Raw genomic sequence first — 25,237 nt, 5'->3', positions numbered from 1 at the left:
GTATACAATAAACAGTAATACATTATTGTATACAAAATATATATATTAAAACAAATTACATTTATATTGATTACAGGTTTACCACTATTTTTAGATTTTAGATTTTTGGGGAGAGACCACCCAAACTCACCAATTTTAATTACCCTTAAAAATATATAAATTACTTACCATATACTCACGAATACAAACATATATGTGTTGTAAAGACTTACATAGTAAAAGTAATTGCTATGTAAAAAAAGAGTTGTAATTACATTTTGTGGTAAAAACTTTGTGGTAAAGGCTGTTCCCCTAGTATAGTTGCCTAGATATGGCAATAACAACTAGTAAATAGAAACCGAGAGTGTATGCGTCGGAGGTGGTTTACGGGGGAGAGTATCATGTTTGTTACAGTCTTCAAAGCCCTTCACCATAATATCCCATGTCTGTGCAAAAAAATATTTTCTCAGACCTGCTCCTTTCTCTCTTTGTAACAGGGTGCTCTCAGATCAAAACCTGGGGCCTCATTTATGAGCCCTTGCGTCACTTTTACGCCGCCGGTGCTTCACTTTTCGTGACGCACCGGTGGCGTAAAAAATGCGCCTTGTTGCGCCATATTTACAAAGTGACGCATCTAGGTAGATGCGTCACTTTGTAAACCCCTGCGCCACATTATACCTGCGCCAGGTATAATGTATGCAAGGGGGGCATATTGGCGCAAGAAAGGGTCGTAGAAGTGACGCAGTGAAATCTATGAGATTTCACTGCGTCACTTCTAGGACGCCGTTGCGTCAAAATCCTGCGCCTGCCTCACAGCAGGCATAAGACTGATGCAGGCCCTTTCACATGGGGCTTGCCCCATGTGAAAGGACGCATTGCTGGAGTTGCGTCACTTTTGTGACACACTCCAGCAATGCGCCACTTTGCGCTTACAGATACGTCAGAAATACTGACGTATCTGTAACTCCTTGCGACATGATGCGGCATAATATAAATATGACGCATCATTGGTGTCGCAAGGTGGGCGCAATGAAAAGTGACGCATCGCTGTTTTCGCGCAGCGATGCGTCACTTTTCATAAATGAGGCCCCAAGAGAGCAAGACCTAGGTCCAACGGACGATAGTCGGAGGAAGTTAATATTTCCAGTGCAGTGTGCGATTCTATTTTGCTAGCAGAAGAGCCAGATTGAGGAGCTTGATGCAGAGTTCCTCAAACTTAGGGCGGCTGAAAATGTCCAATAGAACTACTTCTGGGAAATGCGTTATTACATGGTCCATCATAGTCAACCGCACCTCGAGAACTATATGTCTGTATGAAAGAAGTGTGTGGCAAGACCAAAGCATATGAAGCAAATCGGCATCTAATTGCATACAGCAAGGACATGCAGCTCCTGGGTATATTTTGTTAATTCGGGCAGGTATAAGGAAGTCTCAGTTTAGAATATTAAATTGAATATACTTAACATAGCAGCCACAGAATACTTTGTGGATATAGTCTAATATTTTATCCCAATCTGTGTTGTGCAGAGGTTTAGCCATGTCAGTCTCCCAGGTAGTACAGAGAGAAACCCTGGAGTGGTCTCCTTGTGGCAGGAATGTTCTGAACAACCATCTTATCAGTTTGCCACCAGTCCCTATTGTGCAGAACACCTGACACCTCATGTTGGGTTGGCACCAGGTAGCCTTAATGAAAAAGAGCATTTAATGATTATTTAAGGTGTTCATTAGTAAGGAGTTGACCTGGGTGAAGATTGAGGTCTGCAATAAGGATTTGGAAATCAAGTAGCTTTCCATCAACAAATAAATCCCCCAATTTTGAGAGGCCTGCTGTGTGCAGTTACTCTGCGTAGCCATTCTGTGCGATTGGAAAAGCCTAGCTGAGGTAGTGGAGGAGGATAGGGTTTCTTTGTGTTAGTGAGGTTACAGATTCTAGTAAGGCAAGAGAAAGCTGGCTGTGTGGAACAACTCTGGGTGGTGTTTGCTTTAATGGTCACTGGGAAACAGTCAGTAGTGCAGTAAGCACTCCTTAAAGTCTTTATGGGTAATGCAGGGGGTGATCAGACAATCAGTCAGCCAGCTATTGGAGCTGTTCAGCTAAATAGTAGCATTCTAAGTCCAGTTCTTAAACCCACCTCTTACGCCACCCCAGATACACACATTATACAGTTAGAAAGGGGTGACACGTTTTTTGGTGTCTAGAAAACTTAAAAGTATTTGATTTATTATTTTGAAGTCCGAAGGAGTGCTGGAACCTTTCTGGTCATAGTGAAAATCGTTTGTGGTTGACACTATAGCACAGTAATTGATGCACTGATAAAATATATATCACTTATAACCACATGATACATATACAAACATTAGATAGTAAGGAGGGCAGTTCATAAAACATTTTAAAAACCAAAAACGCTATCTGTTATGCCAATCAATAATTCACAAAACAAATCCTCACAGGAGTAAATTAGTTTACAACATGTTTCTCCACTACAAGTGTATAGAAATATGCAGTTGTAACTCCCAAGCAAGCATTGGAATGTAGGAGGTGGGCGGAACAAGGACTGGTTACATTTGTGAGCATGCACAAACTCCAATCCGATCCTTTTCCACCTCTAAATTTGAAGGGGATGTACTAGCAGGGGTTTCTCCCTGAAGGAAAAGTGTTTTCCACAGAGAATGAAAGAAAAGAAAAGCATTTGCACACTGCTTTTCCAGTGCTGAAAGTCTATTCTATGTAGAATTACGCATTAGGGAATTGGAAGCCAAGTGTTCGACTAGAAATGTGCGTGAATTCCAAAAAGTATGTCAATTGGTTTATAAGAGCCGGGCAGTAACGCCGGTGGTGCAGGAGGTAGCGGGCTATGGACAGGACTGGTACAAATCTCCATCGAGAGACCGGACAGGAAAACGACCAATTTGTACCGGTCCAGTCTATAGCCCACTACCTCCTGCACCATCGGCATTACTGCCCGGCTCTTATTAACCAATTGATCCCGGCCTCCCGTGTAGACCAGAGTCATTGTACCAGCTCTATTAAATCTTTGGATACAGGCATTCTCCCAGATGCCAGGAGGCATTGTGTGTACATTCAGGCAATTAATCAAATAGTCCTGATGATGATCCTACTATTCTCCGTGCATGGGATCAAATCGCCGTTGACCGCTTCAATAGCTCCACGCATAACCATTGTGTCTAATTAAGTGTGGTCGCTATTATGGATACCTTGTTCATTTTCTGATTTAACCTAGCTGCCATTTTTTGTTTTGCCTGGAAGTCCTTTTGTTCGTAATTTGTCTGTTTGTTTTCTTTTTGGATTGGATGCAGGATTGCGTCCCGCTCTATTGTCTTTGTTGAAACCATATTTACTGACTCTATCATGCACATTAAATTCTTTGTCCAGCTGGACATTGCATAAATATAGTACCTATTACGGTCTATGTTTCATTTTTTGATGTATATATTGCTTCCCTAAGGACCATTGTTGCAAGATATAATTGACACCCGGGGTCCTTAGCTACACATCGGATCACCTTGTTAGTTCTAAAGAGCAGAAATGTAAATAAGCATAACAATTCTTCAATATTATATATGTTGGATGAATTGTCATTACAGTCCACTCCTTTTTGTGGCTTTGGTACACACATCTTTAGTTGTCTGTCCAAGAAAGTATTATAATCAATTCTTTAACTCATAATTGAAGCAGGCTTTGGGTGTACCACTTGCTCATGACTGAAAGGCTTTCTTGTCCATTTCAAGTTTGTGTTACTGATTCAATGGCTTTACTCATTATTATTATTATGGTTGTCCTGCCATTGGATAATTTAAGTCTCACCTTGTTTTGTGATTGAATGTGTGTGTCCTTACAATGTTGACGTCAAGCAATTGTATACATTTTCGATTTATCTCAAGCATTTCAGATTTAGCTCTTGACAGGCATGCACATCTTGCTCCCTCCACTCTCTGTCTCTTTCTCCTCCCCTTCTCCCTCGATACTCTTAGTTTTCCAGTCATCCTCGAATCAGGAGCGGCTGCTGGGGAAATGTAGTGGTAGGGCGGATTGGTGGCTAGGAAATAAAAGAAATAATTTAAAAAGAAAAGCTCACTTACCTGTCGGTTGCCGCCTCTCCTCTAACCTCTTATGTATTCTTCTGGAAGCACACAGGCTCCCAGAATCCCCTAGCCAATGACAACTCTGCTAACACCAGCATGATGGCAGAGTTGTGATTGGTCTGAGAGTCCTGGTTCAGTGCTCAGACAGGGAGTGGGAGCCTGTGCATGTTCTCCACCTGGTCTTTTAATACAGCTAGGTGGAGAGCATGCTAAGTGTGCATAACGGTTTGCCCTGCCCAAGACGGCAGGCCAAAAAGGTATGCGCACTTATGGTGAGGCAACCACTCCTCCTCCCTGCGAGGACAGGCAAGCCCTGCCCTGGCCAAGGCTCCATACAACTGTTGCACCATTATCATTTTATTTTTCCTTCGAACTCAGTGGGCCGTCGTTCCTCAGCCTTAGCGGAGGAGCCGCTGCTGCCTCGTATTCAACTCCCGCACTGCTTCTATGTTGCTCTCTCCTACCCTTCCTCTGCCGATACTGAGCACTGGAGCCACTCAGTGGTTCTCTCCATGCTCCTCTCCCTCTTGCCTACTTTGCCTTCCCTGAGACCATCGGCACACACCGTACACCACTTGCCGATCTACTATTGGCTTTGCCAGTGCTCGTAAAGATGTGTTGCAGGAATCGACAAAGCTAACTGTGGTAGGCAGCCACCTCAGAACATTATTTTCCATACTTCCAAAATGGCCACCCACCACTATGGACTTTGCTAATGCTTGTGTTGTTATTTTACAAGCATTGACAATGTAAATAGTAACAGCCACAGCCATCTTGTATTGAAAATAATATACAACCATCGCAGAATGTTGTGTTCTATACTTTAAAGATTGGTTACATGTAGAATTTAGATGCAACATTATGGTCAATTATGGGAGTGTACATATAAAGTCAGAGATGTCCACCCACTGCTAGCTTAGCAATGCTTGCACAGCAGTTCTACAAGCATTCACAAAGACAAGGCTGACAGAAACCGTCTTCAGCAAAGAGAGACAGATTGTCTTTGCAGTGTTTGTTTCTTTCGTTTTGTTTTCGTTGAATGTCTGGCCAGAAAAAGATCTGAAACTTTTTTTTCAAAATCTAAGGCTAAAGAAGATGACGGGGTTGCTAGCAAATAAGAAAGGAACAATGCTGTACCTTCAAGCAGTGGGGACTGTAAACTACAAGAAAAGGCGCTAAATGAGAGTGACATTGTGGCCAACAGCTTTGTTATTATCCAATGAGAAAGGAAGATAGGTGCCATCTGTTCAGAGATGAGCAACATCGCAGTATAGAGAGTGATACTGAGATGGAGGAAACACTAAGCACTAGCAAGCAGACTGTGAAATTACTCCTTGAACTTCAGGCCTCTGTGTTATTCAGAGAGGTATGTGTGCTAAAGACAGGAAACAATACCAAACAATGGTTCCGACTCAAGAATTTATTGTTAATTATTAAAGTCCTTAACCCTGGCTCTACTATTTCTCACTAAGATGGCTGCTTGGATGCTGAGACAACCCATGGAATTAAATTCTCCAAAGAATGTGCAATCTATAAGGTGATATACCGTCAATAAAAGAAACAATGAGTATGTAGAAGGAAAAAGATAAATGAACATACAGAAAGCAAGGTACTTATCCACAGCATCAAGAATCTTAGAACAAGCAATAAAAAGATCTGTACTGCAAGGAACATCAATACATCAATCAGTACAAATATCAATAGCATGAATATGCGATCTAGCATATAATGAAGCAAAGAAAACAGGCCTGCTAGCAAATCCCTGATTACCTGGTGCTTTAAGCACTTCATTTAATCCAAGGGAAGGACCCTCATCCGTTTTGTATTGGTGGCAAAAAAATTCTTAAATGAGGCTCTGTAACACTGCAAAGGGAATTTTGACAAATAAAAAAAGCATTTGCAATGCAATAGGTTTCACATTAGTGAAACTTTGAGCTATTGGCATTGCAAATGCTAAGATTTACTAAATGGACTATTTTGAATCTGCACTGCATTAATTGGCTTAGTGTGTCTTTGGGAATCAGTTCTGTTTGGGCAATGTTTGGTGCTTAGTGTTGCTTGAAGGAGAGTAAGAGGGTTTGCACTGCTTTTAGCATTTTTGATCTGTCTTTGGGGATTACTTCTGCTTTGGGCAATGTTTGATGCTCATTGTTGCTTGATTGAATGTATTAGCGTTTGTACTGCTTTTAGCATTTTTGCTCTATCTTTGACGATCACTTTTGCTTTGGTCAGTATTCAGGTGTCGCTATTGTTTTAGAAAGAATGTATGAGGCCTCTGCTACTTTGGAGATGTTTTGGGGGCAGCAGTGCAACTTGACCATGGTTATGGGGCTCAGTTCTTGGATGTAAAGGCGAGACGGGCACTGCAGTTTGGTTAGGATCGGGGCTTTCTTGTGGGAATTTGGATTCTCTTTAGATTAAAGGCTATTTTAATTTTTGAATCATACTTCCCCTTGGTCCAAGGCCAGGAGCTTCATATATGGTGGTCAGCTGGCTAGTAATGCAAAAAGGGCTGCCTTGATCCCGGACAAGCATAACCAAGAAACAAGCTCTACCTGACGTCACACATGAACCGTACACGTTAGAACCTAGGGACATATTAGCAAGGGTGTGCGATAAATATTGCAAATCGCGCTTAGCGCATATTTTATTATCGCTGTCTATCGCTGGATCTTATCGCGGAGATAGTGCGTTATTACCAAAGTTTTTCCCCAATGCGATAACAGAACCAGCTATAGCGGCGAAATCCACCAAAAATACAAGTAAAACAGTAATAAATATTTTATCGCTAGCGTAAACCTTGCTGCAAGGCAGGGGTGGATTCAGCCTTAGAATATCCACCTCCCATTGAGTATAATGGCTAAGTCATGTTTTGAGCAGGTGTTAAAATTCCTGTGATAACCCCTGTTAGCGCGACTTTTTATGTCCCTAACCTAGGCCGGGGCCTCATTGCTAATAGGCGTTAGGCCTGTTAGCGGCAGTTTTCGTGGTCTTTTAGGAGGGTAAGCCTACATTGCATGTCATTACCGATAAATATCGCTGACATGCAAAGCGGCCCACAAATGGTCGCTTTCGCCAGAAAGCTGTCGAGACAGCTGTTAGCGACAGCTTGCTTATAGGGCGATACAAATATCGCTGCCTTAGCGGCAAAAAGTGCCGCTAAAGCGGCGATATGGCCCTTGCTAATATGCCCCCTAGTTCTTGCTGGCAGGTGAAGAGCCTGGGCTGCTGCACAAAAGGAAGTACCAGTTTGTCTGTCTCTGTGAAAGAGAACAATGTTATAAAAGCGAAACTACAATTGGAGGACTACAAGAATTTGAGGGGAAAATCTCGAATCTACAACTTCATAAACTTTCAGGAAGCCCTAATATGAAAACAATGCAATTTTGTCTAAAAGGCCAGAACATTGACTTTTTAAAGGCAAGGTACTGTTATTCTTGGAAGGCATTACATTGGAGAAAAGTCTTGTTAAACTCTTTACAAATTACAAAGATCTGGAGGGGCGGAGTTTGCCTGATACCAAGATGGCCGCCAATTAGACGAGTCTGATAGCCATCTAAACTATCCTGTACGTATCCCACAGATCTGGGGTCGATGCTGCTGTAACTATGGAGTAATTGATAGCCCCAACAGCGCGCTGCACAATAAGGCGCAGAAATCGAGCCATGTGACCTGCATGTGCGGTGAGGTCTAGGGTTTCAGAGCGAGGTGACACGCACGGCCTGTGTGCTGGAGTGACCCGACGCCGGTGGTGTGCCCCGGGACGTGGACACACCCATTGCCCCGAAACTCATGCAGCTGTGAATGCAGGCCCCTGCGGTGCTGCGAGCAGCGAGGCTGTGCGAGCGACTGGGGCAGCGGACAGCTGAGCGCACCTGGTGGGCTGTAACATGCGAATAAGTAGAGGCAGAAGCTCTGCTCCAGGGCATCGGCGGCTGACCTGCTGCACTGCCGGAGGACTTGGCTGTGCACGCGGGATACGGCAGTGAGTGTGCGGTGGCCTGGGAAGGCTGCGGGCGTGACGGCGGACAGTGTTACGAGACTGCCTGAAGGTCCTGTGTTGCGCTGATGCCCCAGGCGAGAGAGAGAGCCACTGCTTGTGCATGCACAGACTGGTGCCGTGCGCAAGCAATATATCCAGTCCGGGTGGGCGGGGCCTAAGAGAGACAGGGCAGGCACCAACCCCACTTCCGAAAGAAAAGCGACAACAATAAATCTTGCAAGCAAGCAGCGCATGCGCTGCGTCTCTAGGCGAGACCTAAAAAAAGAAATTAAGCACCCCATAGCATAATACGAGGAAAAAGGCTGACCACAGTTTAATGAAGCTTTTGTAAAAACATGGAAATTGACTTTGGAGCACAGTTGGTAAAGAAATTACACACGGGATTTAAAAAGCAATTCGAAATAACACCTGTGTGGCTTCCTGAGAAGAGAAACAAAGATAAACTGTGCCTCAGCTGCTCCATATTAATTGCAACCTGTCTATACGACACAGCCACCCTTCCCACCCTAATAGAAATAGAGAAACTCATTTGTATGCAAGTCAAGCCAAGTCAAATTTGCTTTATTCGTATTTCATTGAAACCTTTTTTAATAACTTCCTGGAGGTAATTTTCATGCGTTCCGGGGTTAAAAATATCTCCGGTTGACCAATTTCATCTGTGACCTCCTTGATGCAATATGGCTGAACCCTACCTCTCTGTGACAGATATATGTAGCAGTGGATTTAGGGACAGCTAATAAATAGCGCAAAAACTGTTTTCACTGCTCTGTATCGTGTTTGTATTTGTGTATCCCGAGATTCCCGCCCCATATGTTGCAGTTGAAACGCATTTCATCTTATAGATTGCCAATAATTTTGGGATCGGTCGAGAGCCCAACTGCCTTGACAAACTAATTAATGCCCCAGTGGCTTTTATGAACATATTTCTACGGGCAGATATTGCAGCTGGCCAGTTACCATTTCCATCGAAATGTATCCCTAAGGAGGCAAATTTTTTAATACGCTTAACTTTTTTGTCATTAATAAAGATGTTACAGTTCTTAGAGGTTCTTTTCTCACATTTCATATTGAACGTTTTGCCTGTATTTACTTGCAACCCCCTTGCATGCATATAATTAACAAAATGGGTAACTGTTCTCTGCAGGCCTATTTGTGTCCTTGACATTAAAACCGCGTCATCCGCGTATAATAGTAATGGTACTGGGTGTCCATTAATATTGGAGTGATCATGGGGAAGCCCGGCCAGATAATCTCCCAGGCTATTAATGTATAATGTGAAAAGAAATGGGGCAAGGACGCATCCCTGCCTTACTCCCTTTCCAATGCCAAACCTGGCCGTGCATTCCCCATTTTTTCCATATCTCACCCTCGCTCCCGCCTCCTGGTAGAGTTCTCTGCTAAATGATAAAATGTTGTTTTCAATGCCCATCTCAGATAAAATATCCCATAACTTATTATGTAAAACGCAGTCAAATTCGGAGGATATATCGAAAATATTAAAAACAGATTTCCACCCTTGGCCCAGGTATACTTATCAATTATGAGACTGAGATTAAGCCCTTGCTCTATTGTGCCCAGTCCTGATTTAAAACCGTATTGCAGCCGTGATAAGACCCCATTCTCCTCTGCTTGAAGTTTGTTTAAAATTACCCTCCCAGCCACCTTTAAAAAAGAATCTAGAAGAGATATAAGTCGGTAGCATTTGGGGTCATCACGGTTTCCCTTCTCAAATATTGGTATTAAAATTGCATCTGACCAAGTTTCTATAAAACCAATCTGACAACACTTGTTTAAAACATTCATTAAAAGCGGAGCCCAAATATCAATATTTGATCTGTATACGTCAACTGGAACGCCATCCGGTCCCGCAGCTTTACCTGCAGCACTTTTCTATATAGCACTTATTATCTCATCTAAAGTGAGATCTATGTCGAGCGGGTGTACCGTTGGACTCCTCAATGTCTCATTTGTACCTTCTATCCCATAGTTTCCTATTTGTACATCATGCCCTGTCGTGTCCTCAATAGTGTTTGTATCAACACAGTATAGGGCGCTGAAATAGTCAATCCATCTTTCTTCTGTGATGGCTATATCTAACTTATCACAGTCCCTCGTGGTCAAATTTGGAGAGTTAACTATCTTCCAAAATTTTACATAGTCTTTCTTTAGACATGCATCATGTAGGTCTAGCCAGACCTCTTCTTTTAATTTTTGCTTTCTGCTTTCCCGAGCCTGTTTATAGAGTAATCTAGCTATCTTTATCTTTTCTCTGTTCCTTGGTAATTTTTTTAGGACTAATTTTAACTTTTTGTAGGCTTTGCTACATTCTTTATCAAACCATCCCAATTTTTTCCGGATACCTGACCTTTGTTTGGATGTAAGGATTTCTTTAATTTTAGCTGAAATGTTTGCAAAGGCATTTATCACATCTACTCCTTCTTTTTCCTCCGCCAAGCACACTTCAAAATCCTCTTCTGTTTCGTGTACAAGCTGCCCAAGGAACGCTGCAGGGTCCACTTTCTCCCATTTTAATGTATAACCATTTCTACTTGATAGACTGAGCTCATAATTATATGAGGGACCCACGTCGCCCCTACGGTGTGTGAAGCCATTTCCCAATGATAAGGAGGCCCTGATGGGGTAGTGATCGCTCAATGCATTACAGAGTGTGTCATAAGTTAAAAGCTTTACAGATTTCTGATTCTTAGGAAACATCATAAAATCAATTGTACTATTACATCCTCTCGCTATGTAAGTGGGCTTAAAGGCTACTGGGGGGCACATAGTTCATTGGCGAAATCAAAATTAAATTCAAACATGATTTCGTTCAACATATCACCCACAATTGTGTGCTTAAAATGTGGGACAGCATTGTCTTTTTCCTCCCCCAGCCCACATATGCCCTTTTGGTAATGCCTACATAGGTGACAATTGAAGTCCCCACCCTAAAAGCAGTGCGGTTCCCCCTTAGATCTCTCATAGAATTTCCTCATATCATCTTGTAATTGTTTTAGAACGTTAAGAACCAGGTTTTTTGGAACATTATTATAAAAATTGACAATTATCAAAGAGCCAACTTCCTTCCCTTGCAACTCCACAATCTGATAGAAATCATTATTCCTTGCAAAGGTTACATTCCCCGTAATAAGCAAGTTTGAGATGTAAATACAGAGACCTCCTTTAGATCTACCTGCTTTGCTGGGGAGGGCCGGAGTATGATAGGTCCGAAAGCCCTCCATGTGATACTCAATAATCTGCCAGGTCTCCTGTAGACATATTATCTGGTGGTCTTCCACGACTTTCAGCCAAGCTGGGTCATGTTTCTTTGCGGCCAACCCCGAAATGTTCCAAAATACCAGTTTGTACTGCGGAATCCCGATTACTTGTGGTATTTCAGAGTAATTTGTATTTATGCGATTTGGGATGTCATTAAAGATATTTTTATCACCATGTTCCATAACATCCCTGGCAGTTTCTGGGCATGCTGTACCGTTGGTATGGTGCAGCTGACGGTCAGTCCTTGTACAGTTGTCCGCTGTATCACCCAGATCGTATTGTATTATTGGTGTGATTATAAAGCTACTCTCTGGCTTATCTTCCATAAGGACGGTAGGCGTACAAACCTTACTACCTCCACTTAGATCTTCCGGTAGTGGTCAGTCCACGTTTCCTCATTAGTATGCATTCTAGAGCCCTGAATGACGTGGTTTGACAGCTAACCTGCCTAGCCTGTTTAAAATAGTGGGCAGGCCCCTTGTTCCCCCGACTAAAAATATAAAAACCATCAAAAGATCAGTGAACTCATCCAAGTTTCATGAAACGGCCACTGGAAGATCAAGAAGATTACTGCCCTATGCCATCGTCGGTCAGTCAGTCAGTCATTTCCAATTATTTGTTAGGTATGAATAATAACTGGGTGGGTAGCAACAACCTCTCACCACTCTATAAGGCAGATTTCAGGAAGGGCTTTACCACAGAGAATACCTTTCCACTTTCGATGAAACAGCACAGTACATTCCCAGGAGAGAGAAATTAGTCAATGCTTGTATTTATGTTCTCATCAGCAATGCACACGCAAACATCCACCAGCAGCGGGGCTCAACAGGAACACATGCATGCATGTACCCAGAGTTTCTAAAGTTTGCTACAACAGGACACGTACGTTCAGCAGTGACTTAGAGAGGACAAAGCTTTGGCCAAATCCTCTTCAGTACAGGTATCAGAGAGGGTTGTGCCAGAGCCAACTAGTCCAACTAGTCAACTGATTAGTCTATACCCAAACACTGCACTAAAAAGCACAACTAACTCAAAGGGATGGTAACTTTGACATCAATCTGTTAGAAACCCAGGACTCAAAATGCTATTGTGTGCATTCAACACTGTGTTCTTATAGGCTACAGTACCAGCAACCAGTCTACTACTGCATGTTGTAGTACACAGAACTAACATTTCAAAATGAAGATGGTGGGTTATGGGTCGAACAACTAAAATAACAAAATTACCACTACCAGCAAAAAGCATGAAGAAGTAGCAAACATCAAATCCCATGTTTTAGTATTCCACCATAGACGGTACCCACGGAGAGTAAATCAGGGTACTAAAGCAATGCCGCTATTGCTCTTCACGCCAGCATTCTCTCCCTACCATCTTGTTTCCCACTTTGGAATTACTCTGGGGCAGAAACATAGGGCTTTGCTTCCCAAAAGCAGAGGTGCAAAGGTGTCACCATTCAGCATAAAACAGGAGAGCAGGCGGCGGTGGCTTCCTCCTGCTTTAATGCTTACAAATATCTGATGACAGAATGTCAGAAAAGTAATATTTCCTATGTGGAACGCCTGGGAGAGTTGTGGTGTTTCGGCACTCAGAGCAAGCAAAACAAGCATTGGAAAAGCCAGCTGGTCTGACCTTTTGTTAGAGGTGTGCTTGGTAATATAATAGTTAGGCGTCACTGTCTGTGGGAAAAGGAAACCCGAATATGAAGCAACAACTACAGCTGCATACCTATTGATGTTGTAAATATGTATGTTTGTATGTATGTACGATGCTGTATGTAAGCATGGCCCCTTTGCTGAAAAGATTGGATTGGAAGAGGTAAACCAACAAAAAACTTGAGTCGGATGATGACGTTTGCAGTGAATGGTACAATGCAAATTATTGCATCTTAAACACCTTCGACAAAGAGCCAGGACTCTCATTGCAGCTTTGCAAAAGCCTAAGTGCACGCACATCTTTATTTTATAAACAAAGAAAGGAATCAGTAGCTCCAATATCATGTTACCATGACAGCAAAGCAAAACAAATAAATGTGCATGGATGATCACTAAATAGCTATGTATCTTTTTACCGCCAAACTTCCAGGCAGTGTAGCACCCAATAAGTAACAACAACAAAAGAAATAAAGCAGGAATCAAAATGTGTCCGCAAAGTAAACACCCAAAAGAATACACTGTGGGTTCAATTTATAATCTACACTTCAAATCACACCTGCAGTCTAATGAAAATCCATTTAAAGAAGCGTCGCTAAAACGTAATCTGAACACAAAAGAGACAATGTACCTATCCTTGAAATAGCACGCCCTTGCTGGCAAGCCCATGCCAGCAGAGGCAAGTCATTGGGAATATACCAAGGCCAGTGGTAGAAGGAGGCTTCTCCAAAGCCCACCCTCTCTCTGCACTTCTTCCTCTACTGTTTCTTTTGAAGAATTGATCACATGCCGTTTTCAGACAAGTAAAGTTGCCGGCAGGGCACTTGATCTAATAAGTCTAGCATGTGTTGGAGTTAAAGTTATTGGCATTATAAATGCCAATGTTTTTCACCTTGCCATGTTGCAGGGTGCAGTACCATATGTGGTCACAAGAGGTCCCATGGGACCTCTTTTTACTCCACATGGTACTACAACATGGCTAGGTAAACAAGCGACAATTGGACTGGAGATGCGGTGTTGGGGTGGGGCGGCGGGCACATGGAACAGTGAGCGATGAAGACAACTACAAAAAGCTTTTATGTGGCTATAGTAATGTGTAACACAGGACAAGTCTTGCCAACAATAAGAGGGGTGGGAGCGCAGGTCTGGCCAGGAGAGGAAGGCACTGGGCATGTGTGGCAAGGAGTACTGGGGTGCAGTGCTGGTTAGTTCGCTACAGTTGTGGTGGCTGATTGCTTCACTATGCAGCCCAATAATAAAAACAGGTTGCCGAGCTGCAATATAAAGCGGGCGCCCGTGTTGTTAAACTGAAAGTGTGCATCTGTGTTAATTCTTATTCGTACACCCATGTTGTTAATTTGAAAGCGTACACCTGTGTTGTTAATTCGGAGTTGTGCGCCCATGTTGTTAATTTGAAAGCGTGCACCTGTGTTGTTAGTTTGTAATCGTGCGCCCATGTTGTTAATTTGAAAGTGTGCACCTGTTTTGTTAATTCATAATTGTGCACCCATGTTGTTAAGCACCTGTGTTGTTAATTCGTAATCGTGCCCCCATGTTGTTAATTTGAAAGCGTGCAGCTGTGTTGGTAATTCGTAATTGTGCGCCTGTGTTGTTAATCTGAAAACGAGCGCCCGTGTTCTTAATCTGAAAGTGGCACCGCTGTTTTTAATCTGAAAGCGGGCGCTGTGCTCAAGTGTAAAGCGTGGCGCTCGGGGGTGGGATAGGGTTAAGGGAATGCAACCAACGGGCTCCATTGTTCACATGCTTTGATTGAGTTCGGTTAACCGCGCATTACAAAAGAAATGCGCAGCCGTCATACTCTATCCTAAAGCGTGCCTCAAGTTTAAACAAGAAGTCAGCGTGAAATGGATCCAAAACAAACAAGCGGCAGAGAAAGCGTTCGCTATCACTTCTGCTTGAAAAAAAACCAGAAGCCCGCGAGTGGTGAGAACGCACGAGCACCACTGCGAGCCATGGCCGAATGGTGTCTATTACGTGCACCAAGCGCGTAATGGACACCAATAGGCCATGGGCGGAGCAATGCGCCCGCCTCTGGCCAATTGCGTGCAGTCTTTAAGAATAAGACGCACGCAAAGGCCAATGGGGTAGCACAACAGGAAAAGCACACGCACGAGCGTGTGCGATTCCTAGCCTACCTCCAAAACCCTGTTTTTCAATTACTAGAGGTCTAGCGACCTGCGCGCGCACTGCTTCGCAGTGCAACGCAGGTCACGAAACCTAAATATGGTTCCACACAATGAACATGCGTATTTAAATGCACTATGTTACAATATTTGACTTTATATTGTAAATGCAGAATTATGTACTTGTGTCAGTATCTCCACTTCTGAGAGGATATTTCAGAAAATATTACTGCAATCAAGGGCCAGATGTAGGTCGCCAATTACCGGTCGGTAATGGCCGATTTCGGCCGTTACCGACCGGTAATTGGTTTTTGAAATGAAGGGGCCATTATCTTACAGAATCGGTAAATTTACCAAATCGGTAAATTTACCGATTCTGTAAAATACCGAATCTGTAATTTTACCGATTTGGTAAAACCCAGATGTAGGTAGCACTGTTTACAGTGCTACAGGCCTTCAGAATTCGGTATTTTACCACCCAATCCAATTGGGTGGTAAAATACCGAATTCAGGTGTACATGCACATCTGTGCATGTACACCTGTGCCATGTGACACACAGACATGCCCTTAGGGCATGTATGTGTGCCACATGTCACACAAATATTTACAACAAGGGGTGGTGAGGGACAGAGTCTCTGAATTAAACAGAATACTCTCACCCAGTCAAGAGATCAGGGCTAGATCCAACACCGTTTTTTAGCTCACTGCACCATCCCAGTTTCAGAACCTGGCTGTATGCAAATTAGTCTGTTCCTGTCCCAGTGCATGATGGGAACAGGGCAAACCAAACTACAAAAGCCAATTCTTACACTGGGAAGGAAACAAGCTACCGGGGACCGGTTTCTGGCATTTCAGCCGTCTTCGGCCCGGCTTGCTTGAATCCTGATGGTGCAATGAGCAAGGGACTCACATCTGAGTATACCCTTCCACGCTTAGGGTGGACAAAAATATTTACAACAAGGGGTGGTGAGGGACAGAGTCTCTGAATTAAACAGAATACTCTCACCCAGTCAAGAGATCAGGGCTAGATCCAACACCGTTTTTTAGCTCACTGCACCATCCCAGTTTCAGAACCTGGCTGTATGCAAATTAGTCTGTTCCTGTCCCAGTGCATGATGGGAACAGGGCAAACCAAACTACAAAAGCCAATTCTTATACTGGGAAGGAAACAAGCTACCGGGGACCGGTTTCTGGCATTTCAGCCGACTTCGGCCCGGCTTGCTTGAATCCTGATGGTGCAATGAGCAAGGGACTCACATCTGAGTATACCCTTCCACGCTTAGGGTGGACAAAAATATTTACAACAAGGGGTGGTGAGGGACAGAGTCTCTGAATTAAACAGAATACTCTCACCCAGTCAAGAGATCAGGGCTAGATCCAACACCGTTTTTTAGCTCACTGCACCATCCCAGTTTCAGAACCTGGCTGTATGCAAATTAGTCTGTTCCTGTCCCAGTGCATGATGGGAACAGGGCAAACCAAACTACAAAAGCCAATTCTTACACTGGGAAGGAAACAAGCTACCGGGGACCGGTTTCTGGCATTTCCGCCGTCTTCGGCCCGGCTTGCTTGAATCCTGATGGTGCAATGAGCAAGGGACTCACATCTGAGTATACCCTTCCACGCTTAGGGTGGACAAAAATATTTACAACAAGGGGTGGTGAGGGACAGAGCCTCTGAATTAAACAGAATACTCTCACCCAGTCAAGAGATCAGGGCTAGATCCAACACCGTTTTTTAGCTCACTGCACCATCCCAGTTTCAGAACCTGGCTGTATGCAAATTAGTCTGTTCCTGTCCCAGTGCATGATGGGAACAGGGCAAACCAAACTACAAAAGCCAATTCTTACACTGGGAAGGAAACAAGCTACCGGGGACCGGTTTCTGGCATTTCAGCCGTCTTCGGCCCGGCTTGCTTGAATCCTGATGGTGCAATGAGCAAGGGACTCACATCTGAGTATACCCTTCCACGCTTAGGGTGGACAAAAATATTTACAACAAGGGGTGGTGAGGGACAGAGTCTCTGAATTAAACAGAATACTCTCACCCAGTCAAGAGATCAGGGCTAGATCCAACACCGTTTTTTAGCTCACTGCACCATCCCAGTTTCAGAACCTGGCTGTATGCAAATTAGTCTGTTCCTGTCCCAGTGCATGATGGGAACAGGGCAAACCAAACTACAAAAGCCAATTCTTACACTGGGAAGGAAACAAGCTACCGGGGACCGGTTTCTGGCATTTCATCCGTCTTCGGCCCGGCTTGCTTGAATCCTGATGGTGCAATGAGCAAGGGACTCACATCTGAGTATACCCTTCCACGCTTAGGGTGGACAAAAATATTTACAACAAGGGGTGGTGAGGGACAGAGTCTCTGAATTAAACAGAATACTCTCACCCAGTCAAGAGATCAGGGCTAGATCCAACACCGTTTTTTTAGCTCACTGCACCATCCCAGTTTCAGAACCTGGCTGTATGCAAATTAGTCTGTTCCTGTCCCAGTGCATGATGGGAACAGGGCAAACCAAACTACAAAAGCCAATTCTTACACTGGGAAGTAAACAAGCTACCTGGGACCGGTTTCTGGCATTTCAGCCGTCTTCGGCCCGGCTTGCTTGAATCCTGATGGTGCAATGAGCAAGGGACTCACATCTGAGTATACCCTTCCACGCTTAGGGTGGACAAAAATATTTACAACAAGGGGTGGTGAGGGACAGAGTCTCTGAATTAAACAGAATACTCTCACCCAGTCAAGAGATCAGGGCTAGATCCAACACCGTTTTTTAGTTCACTGCACCATCCCAGTTTCAGAACCTGGCTGTATGCAAATCAGTCTGTTCCTGTCCCAGTGCATGATGGGAACAGGGCAAATCAAACTACAAAAGCCAATTCTTACACTGGGAAGGAAACAAGCTACCGGGGACCGGTTTCTGGCATTTCAGCCGTCTTCGGCCCGTCTTGCTTGAATCCTGATGGTGCAATGAGCAAGGGACTCACATCTGAGTATACCCTTCCACGCTTAGGGTGGACAAAAATATTTACAACAAGGGGTGGTGAGGGACAGAGTCTCTGAATTAAACAGAATACTCTCACCCAGTCAAGAGATCAGGGCTAGATCCAACACCGTTTTTTAGCTCACTGCACCATCCCAGTTTCAGAACCTGGCTGTATGCAAATTAGTCTGTTCCTGTCCCAGTGCATGATGGGAACAGGGCAAACCAAACTACAAAAGCCAATTCTTACACTGGGAAGGAAACAAGCTACCGGGGACCGGTTTCTGGCATTTCAGCCGTCTTTGGCCCGGCTTGCTTGAATCCTGATGGTGCAATGAGCAAGGGACTCACATCTGAGTATACCCTTCCACGCTTAGGGTGGACAAAAATATTTACAACAAGGGGTGGTGAGGGACAGAGTCTCTGAATTAAACAGAACACTCTCACCCAGTCAAGAGATCAGGGCTAGATCCAACACCGTTTTTTAGCTCACTGCACCATCCCAGTTTCAGAACCTGGCTGTATGCAAATTAGTCTGTTCCTGTCCCAGTGCATGATGGGAACAGGGCAAACCAAACTACAAAAGCCAATTCTTACACTGGGAAGGAAACAAGCTACCGGGGACCGGTTTCTGGCATTTCAGCCGTCTTCGGCCCGGCTTGCTTGAATCCTGATGGTGTAATGAGCAAGGGACTCACATCTGAGTATACCCTTCCACGCTTAGGGTGGACAAAAATATTTACAACAAGGGGTGGTGAGGGTCAGAGTCTCTGAATTAAACAGAATACTCTCACCCAGTCAAGAGATCAGGGCTAGATCCAACACCGTTTTTTAGCTCACTGCACCATCCCAGTTTCAGAACCTGGCTGTATGCAAATTAGTCTGTTCCTGTCCCAGTGCATGATGGGATGTCACACAAGCCTGTACTTGGAGTGCTAGAGGGTGTCAAAGTGACACCCCCTGCACCCTATGGGCTTCAAGGCCCATAGGAATCAATGGGCAATACCGATTCGGTATTTACCGAATCGGTAAATACCGAATCATACAGATTCGGTAATTCTAAAATAAGAATTACCTACATCTGGCCCCTTCCCATTTACAGACTCTTAAATACCGATTCGGTAAAATTTGGTATTTAAGAATCTGTAAATGGGATTTACCTACCTCTAGCCCCAAATAGATAGTCTCAAAACTAGCGACACATTTAATACAGGTTTAATATGTAATAATGTCTTAATTTAATATGAGAATAGGCTGGGTCAGATTATGTTTTTGGTGATTGGTTGTTCGTGAACTCATGCTTTTTTTAAATGCACTGAGTCTGTAGACTTGAACCTAAGCCTGTAAACCCGACCCATAAGGGCAGGACTTGATTTGAGGCCTGCCGACTTCCAGTTGAATCCGTAGACTTTTTATCATGATAAAGAGAATTTTGGGATTTTTATTGTTCGAAAGTTCATATATCCATACACCACATCATAAAGTGACTGTCATATACCAAGAAGAGGCACACCCATCATTATGTGAAGAGCAGATGTGAGCACTTGATTACTGTTTTTCAGCTCAGAGCCATGGCAGAAAAACCTCAGCAAGATATTTCAGGACCATCTTCTGCATCTGTTGTGAAATAAGTGGTCTGCTTTAATGAAATGATGAAACTGGAAAAAAACAGCAAGGGTTTACCTTTTGAGGGTTCTTGAAGTTGGCTGCAGCTAGGGTGCTGAGCACAGGTCCTAGCCAAAGGTGAGAGGAGTACAATCCTTAAAACAAGTCAAAACACCTCATGGAAGAATTGAGCTCAGTTTATTGGAATGCAACTGCCAAATAAATCTAAATTCTTGTCTTTTAGTCAATTTCTTTGAACATTTAATCCATTTATGTCCATCTTTTGTCTGAGGGAATCCTCTTTAACTTCCTGCTGGCTGGAGTTTCAGGCTCACTAACCATGCTTCATTTAGCTCTAGCCTGGGACTATGGCTCTGCAAATTGAAAGCTTACAAGCTGCCATTGTACAGGTGTAATGCAGCATGTTATACCTGTACTTGTGTTTACCTGTTGTAATGAAACCCTTTAGGCGTGCATAGCTGATGGCCAGTCGCATTATGGATGGCTTGTCCAGGTGGGAGGTGATGTTTTCAGGTAGCGGGAGTTGCTGGGCCAGCTCTAGGAAAAGCTCGCTCTCTCTGGAGCGTCGATGTCTTGCGGCATTCCTGGATTTCTCCCGTCTCTTTTCAGAGCAGACCCTGAAAGATAAAAAAGAGAAGAAATTAAACACAATAAGGACTAGGGCATATAGTGAGTAGCTACAAATACTAGTGTTAACAGGATTGTCAAACTTAGATTGCTGATTAATTACTTAGTTAGATGTAGAAGAGAGATAGAAAAAAGAGGACCTCTAGTTAAAATCATTTTCACAACCACAAATGTGTTCACTTCAAACCTACTTAGAAAACTTACAGACCTCAAGACACTATGATACGCATTCACTTTATCAAGCAACTACTATAGAACTTTGAATATGGTGTATTTGCTTCCTTGGGTCTGAAATGATGGTTGTGAGAATGATTGTAACCAAAGATTGTTTCTCTATCACATCTCACTTTTCTTCTTATTCTTGTAATTCGTTTTTGTACATTTCATATTAAAACAAATGACAAAATATCTCTATCCGTGCCTGCTGTAATGAAAGAGAAACTAGTGCGTTCTTTGAAAAGTAATGCTGCTTGTTGAATGAGCGTTATTTTTTAACAATGAATTACAGCTATGCAGCTTTGCAAAAGCATAAAACAAAATGTGCAATGATCATTCGACTATAAAATACACTAAGGTTGCAATCTGAAGATGTTTACTATCCAACGTTGATTGACATCTGGACTTTACATGGTTTACTTGAAACAGTTATGAAATTGAACTTAGATGGTAGATCAACTATACAATGTATGAATGTCTATTGACATTTTGGCATTATAGGGCAAAGTTAAGTTTTTTAAGTATCTTAAGTGAGGGCCGTCGATATAACATTAAAGGAGATCCCAGTAAGAGATATGTAATGGTGCTTTCAATCCACTTGAAAAGAGAGAACCAGCAACATATTTTGCAGATGTGACTCTGTCCTATGCTCTCCCTTTCATGCAACCCAGCACAGTAATCACTGCGTTGTGTGAAATAATATTCCGTTTTGCCCACAGTTTCAGCACTGGTGTGACTACAAAGCCTTTCTACTATAATTATTAAGTATGATATCAGATGCATGACCTAAGAAGTTGGCAGAACCAATGGTTTCACTGGGAAGCGACAGACCTGCAAGATGGTGATCAAGAGTGCCTGACCACTTTGCCTATGTTGACTAGGGTAGACCCAGACATGGGGAATACACACTGGTCTAGCAAGTGCTTCTGAACAAAATATATTTGATTGATGGTGATGTGCGTGAGTTTGTATCACAGGTTGTAAATTATGAAAATGTTACAACTTATTTAGCTCTTCAATTTTTTACGGCAGTGGTGTGGCGTGTGCACTGCAGCTAGTCACAGTGTGCTGAATCCTGGCTCAGAATATGTGTGTGTGAGTGTGTTTGCGTGTGCGTGTGTGTGTGCGTGCACTGGAAAAGACATAAAAAGAGTATTACTTATGTTGTTCTCCAAGTCTGATTAGGTCAAGCCTAGCAGACAGCGCAAGCTGTCTGGTTGCAAAAGACCTATTGTGCTGTATTAAGAACTTAGAGGGGCTTACACCCTGACCGTTGTTTACCATTTGTTCGGTTCATTGTCACTTTCATTTGATTGCTCCTTATTCACTGGCCTTCTTTGTCCTCACTTGCCCATTTTGTGTTTGACTTACCCGTGGAGCATTGCTTCATTGCCTCCTCGTCTATCTTCCTTGCCACAGTAATTACACATGAGCGTTCTGCTCCCACCGAAACTCCAAGCAAAATTAGTTACCTTAATAGTCTCCCTAGCCCTCCAATATGGCCCCCATCGTCCTCCACCAATCCTATAAAAGGATAACAGACACCTACCATGACCTGTTTTTATGTTTCTGAACTGCTCGGAGTGCTGTTTCATGTTTCAGGTAAGTGGGGGTTGCTGTCCTGCTGTAGCGGACTCTATGTGCCCCAGGAGATATTGGTTTGCGAGGCATACAATGGTGACCTCTGCTGATGTAATCCCCTTGTTCTGCTCTAGCGGACTTCAGGAGTGCACGGTATTTGTCTTTGATTGTGGCGTGTTTGACAAGCTGTGCCTGCCGAGTCCTGCTCCAGTGGACACGGATGGTTTGACATGTTTGATCGTTTTTTGGTGCCAGTTTGTTTCTCTCCCTGTTGGTTGCCTTCAGGCCCTGCGGGATGGTGAGGTTCTTGGGGGTATACTTACCGGCGTACCTCTGATACTTGGTCAAGGTGCTGTTGGTGAATTGTACGGCGGCTTGGGGCGTGGCTGTGTACCAGCATGTTTTTTTTCTACGCCACGCGCTGTACTAGTCTTCATATTTATGCGTTGAGGTAACGTGCATGCTTCCGACGTGGCTGGGGCCGTCCTGATGCATTTTTGGGGGTTGTCAATGGCAACGAGGAAGTATTTGAGCGTCCTGGCTTGCCGTGGTACTTTTTCCTGCCTATTGTACTGTGACTGAGATGGATGAGAGTGCTGCTTTAGCATCGTCCCACGCAGTGGAGACTTCAGGTCCTGCTGAGACTTTGCCGTCTTTGGCTGTGAACCAACAAATGATCCAGGGAGCTGTTACTGCAGCTTTTCAAGATAGGGAGTCTGTTCCTCCTTCTAATAAGCCTCGGCGTGATACTGGTCCCTCCCATGAATGTGATGGTGAGCAGGATGTTGAGCTTAAGGGTTGTTTTGTGCAGGGGTCTGATCTGAAAGATGTCCTTCAGCATATTTGGTCTAATCGGTTGTTCCCGGAGACTGGTGTTATGGATTTCTTTTCCCAAAACCAAAAAAAAGGAACCTGAATCGTTGCATGTTCACTATTTTGAAGGTGTTGGATTCTGAATGGAAGCATGTCGATAGGAATAGTTTTACACGGTTTCCGGCGAAAAGGTACCCCTTGCAGGACTTTGCAGATAAGTTTCCTGCCTCTGTGAACGTTGATTCTTTAATGACTGGCATGTCTTCTCAGGGGACTATTATTTCGGGTGATGCTTCTCCTGCAGACCCTGTGGATAAAAAGTTGATGCAGCTGTGAAGCGTACTTTCGCTGCCTCCAATTTTTCTATTAGGCCTGCTACTCATTCCTCTTATGCGATTCAGTCATTACTGAAGGACTTCCAGTCATTGGCTGATTTTTTGGACCAGGGCGAGGACATTTCTCCCACTCTCGCTCTGATGTAACAACAGGTCCGTCTCCTTTCAGACCTTTCATTTCATACCTTGAGAGCGGCGGCCTTTACAACTGGGTCTTCTATAGTGGCCCGTCGCCAGTTGTGGTTGTATTCCTGGAAGGCTGATGCAGCTCAAAAGGGCTTGCTAATGAAAATTCTTTTTTTCTGGAGTTAAGCTCTTTGGTGCTCCTTTGGAGGAAATGGTCAAGAAATCTGCCGAAGATTGTAAACTTTTGGCCCCTGAGAGACCGACACATTCCCAATTTTTTGGGACGTGGAGAGCCTTTGGTCCGGCTCGTCAAGAGAGGGTTACCTAGCCATTTCGTGGAAGGGGGCATGGCCGGGGTACTCCTTCCTCAGACAAGTCCCGGTTCCCTGACGCTTCTTCCACCTCTTCTGCCCCTTGAAACCCTGGCTATCTGGCTCTGGATAAGGGCACTGTGGTTCCGATGCCCCCGGAGTGAGGGGACTTGGGGTGTACTCTGTTCTCTTTCTAGTGCAGAAACATAGAGGCGACCTCAGGCCTGTGTTGGGTCTGAAGAGGTTGAATTGGTTCATTTCTCCGGTCAAGTTCAAGATGGTGTCCCAAAAGATGATCTTTCCTTTGATCAATCAAGGGGATATTCTGGTTCCCTCGACCTACAGGATTCATATGTCCATGACCCGGTCCATCAGTAGTCCAGTGGTTTCTGCACTTCTGTGTTTTGGGCCTTCATTATCAGTTCAAGGTATTGCCTTTTGGACTGTGTTCCTCGTGTCTTTACAAAAGTTCCTGCCCCCTAAAAGTACTTTTACATGGGAGGGGTATTAAGGTTTTACCTTATTTGGATGATTTGTTGATTTTGTGCTTCTTCTTTATCTAAGATGGAGCTTCATGTCCAGGAGGTTTACCAGATGCTCGAAGGACAAGGATTTCTGGTGAATCAGACGACGGCTTGCCTGGTTCCTCCTCAGGATCTGACGAATATTGGGGCTCATTTCTTGACTCTGTTGGGTATGGTATTTCTGCCTTAGGCCTGGAAGATGACGCTACTGTCAGAGATTCTGTCCCTGTTGTCGAGGCCTTGTACTACTGTGAGACTTTGGTTGAGACTCCATATGTATCCTGTTGTTTCACTCAAGGGATTCTTGTGTCGGCCCAGGACAGGGAGGATCTGGGGTGGTGGTCGGAAGGGGACCATCTCTCCAGGGGTCGTCTTTTTCTGGTGGTCCTGTCTCATGTGGTTACGACGGATGCCAGTCTGGTGGGATGGGGGCTACCCTGAATAACTCCTTGGTACAGGGCAAATGGTCCAGCACAATGGTGTCTTGTTCTTCCAATTATAGGGAGCAAAAAGCAGTTCAGTTGGGTCTCTTGGTGTTTTCAGCCTTTCTGGAGGGAAACCATGTTCAAGTCCGGATGGACAACCAGGTTTTCATGTCCTACAACAATCATCAGGGGGGTTGCAGGGTTCAATCCCTCAGTTGCCCTAGTCGCCTCATTTGTTCATGGGCAGAGATGAAGTTGCCTTCCCAGTCTGCTATTTACCTACCTGGCAGGGAGAATGTGGTAGCCGACTGTCTGAGCAGAGTTTTTCCCTCCACTGGGGCATTGTCTCTGGCCCAGGTGTTGTTCAGGAGGTTGCAGAGGATGTTTGGGTGTCGGGTGCTGGACTTGTTTGCATCCCTGGACAATGCCAAGATCCATTGTTTTTGCATGAATATGCTTTGCCAGGAGGCTTGAAGAGTGGATGTGATGTCCTTACGAAGGCTACTGG

At 44.0% G+C, this 25,237-nt stretch overlaps 1 protein-coding gene across 2 annotated transcripts in view; it reads right to left on the bottom strand.

Annotated features, from left to right (window-relative positions):
* The window catches only part of LOC147692313 (endothelial PAS domain-containing protein 1-like), a 595,714-nt gene that overhangs the window by 433,093 nt on the left and 137,384 nt on the right, over positions 1-25,237 (bottom strand). For both annotated transcript variants that reach the window (XM_086938561.1, XM_086938562.1), the window contains exon 2: positions 20,198-20,388. In XM_086938561.1, the coding sequence (XP_086794687.1) occupies positions 20,198-20,388 (191 nt within the window). The remainder of the gene's footprint in view (positions 1-20,197; positions 20,389-25,237) is intronic.

This window comes from Lissotriton vulgaris, chromosome 9 (assembly GCF_964263255.1).
Source record: "Lissotriton vulgaris chromosome 9, aLisVul1.2, whole genome shotgun sequence".
NCBI lineage: Eukaryota > Metazoa > Chordata > Amphibia > Caudata > Salamandridae > Lissotriton > Lissotriton vulgaris.
This window is presented reverse-complemented; position numbering and strand designations above follow the sequence as displayed.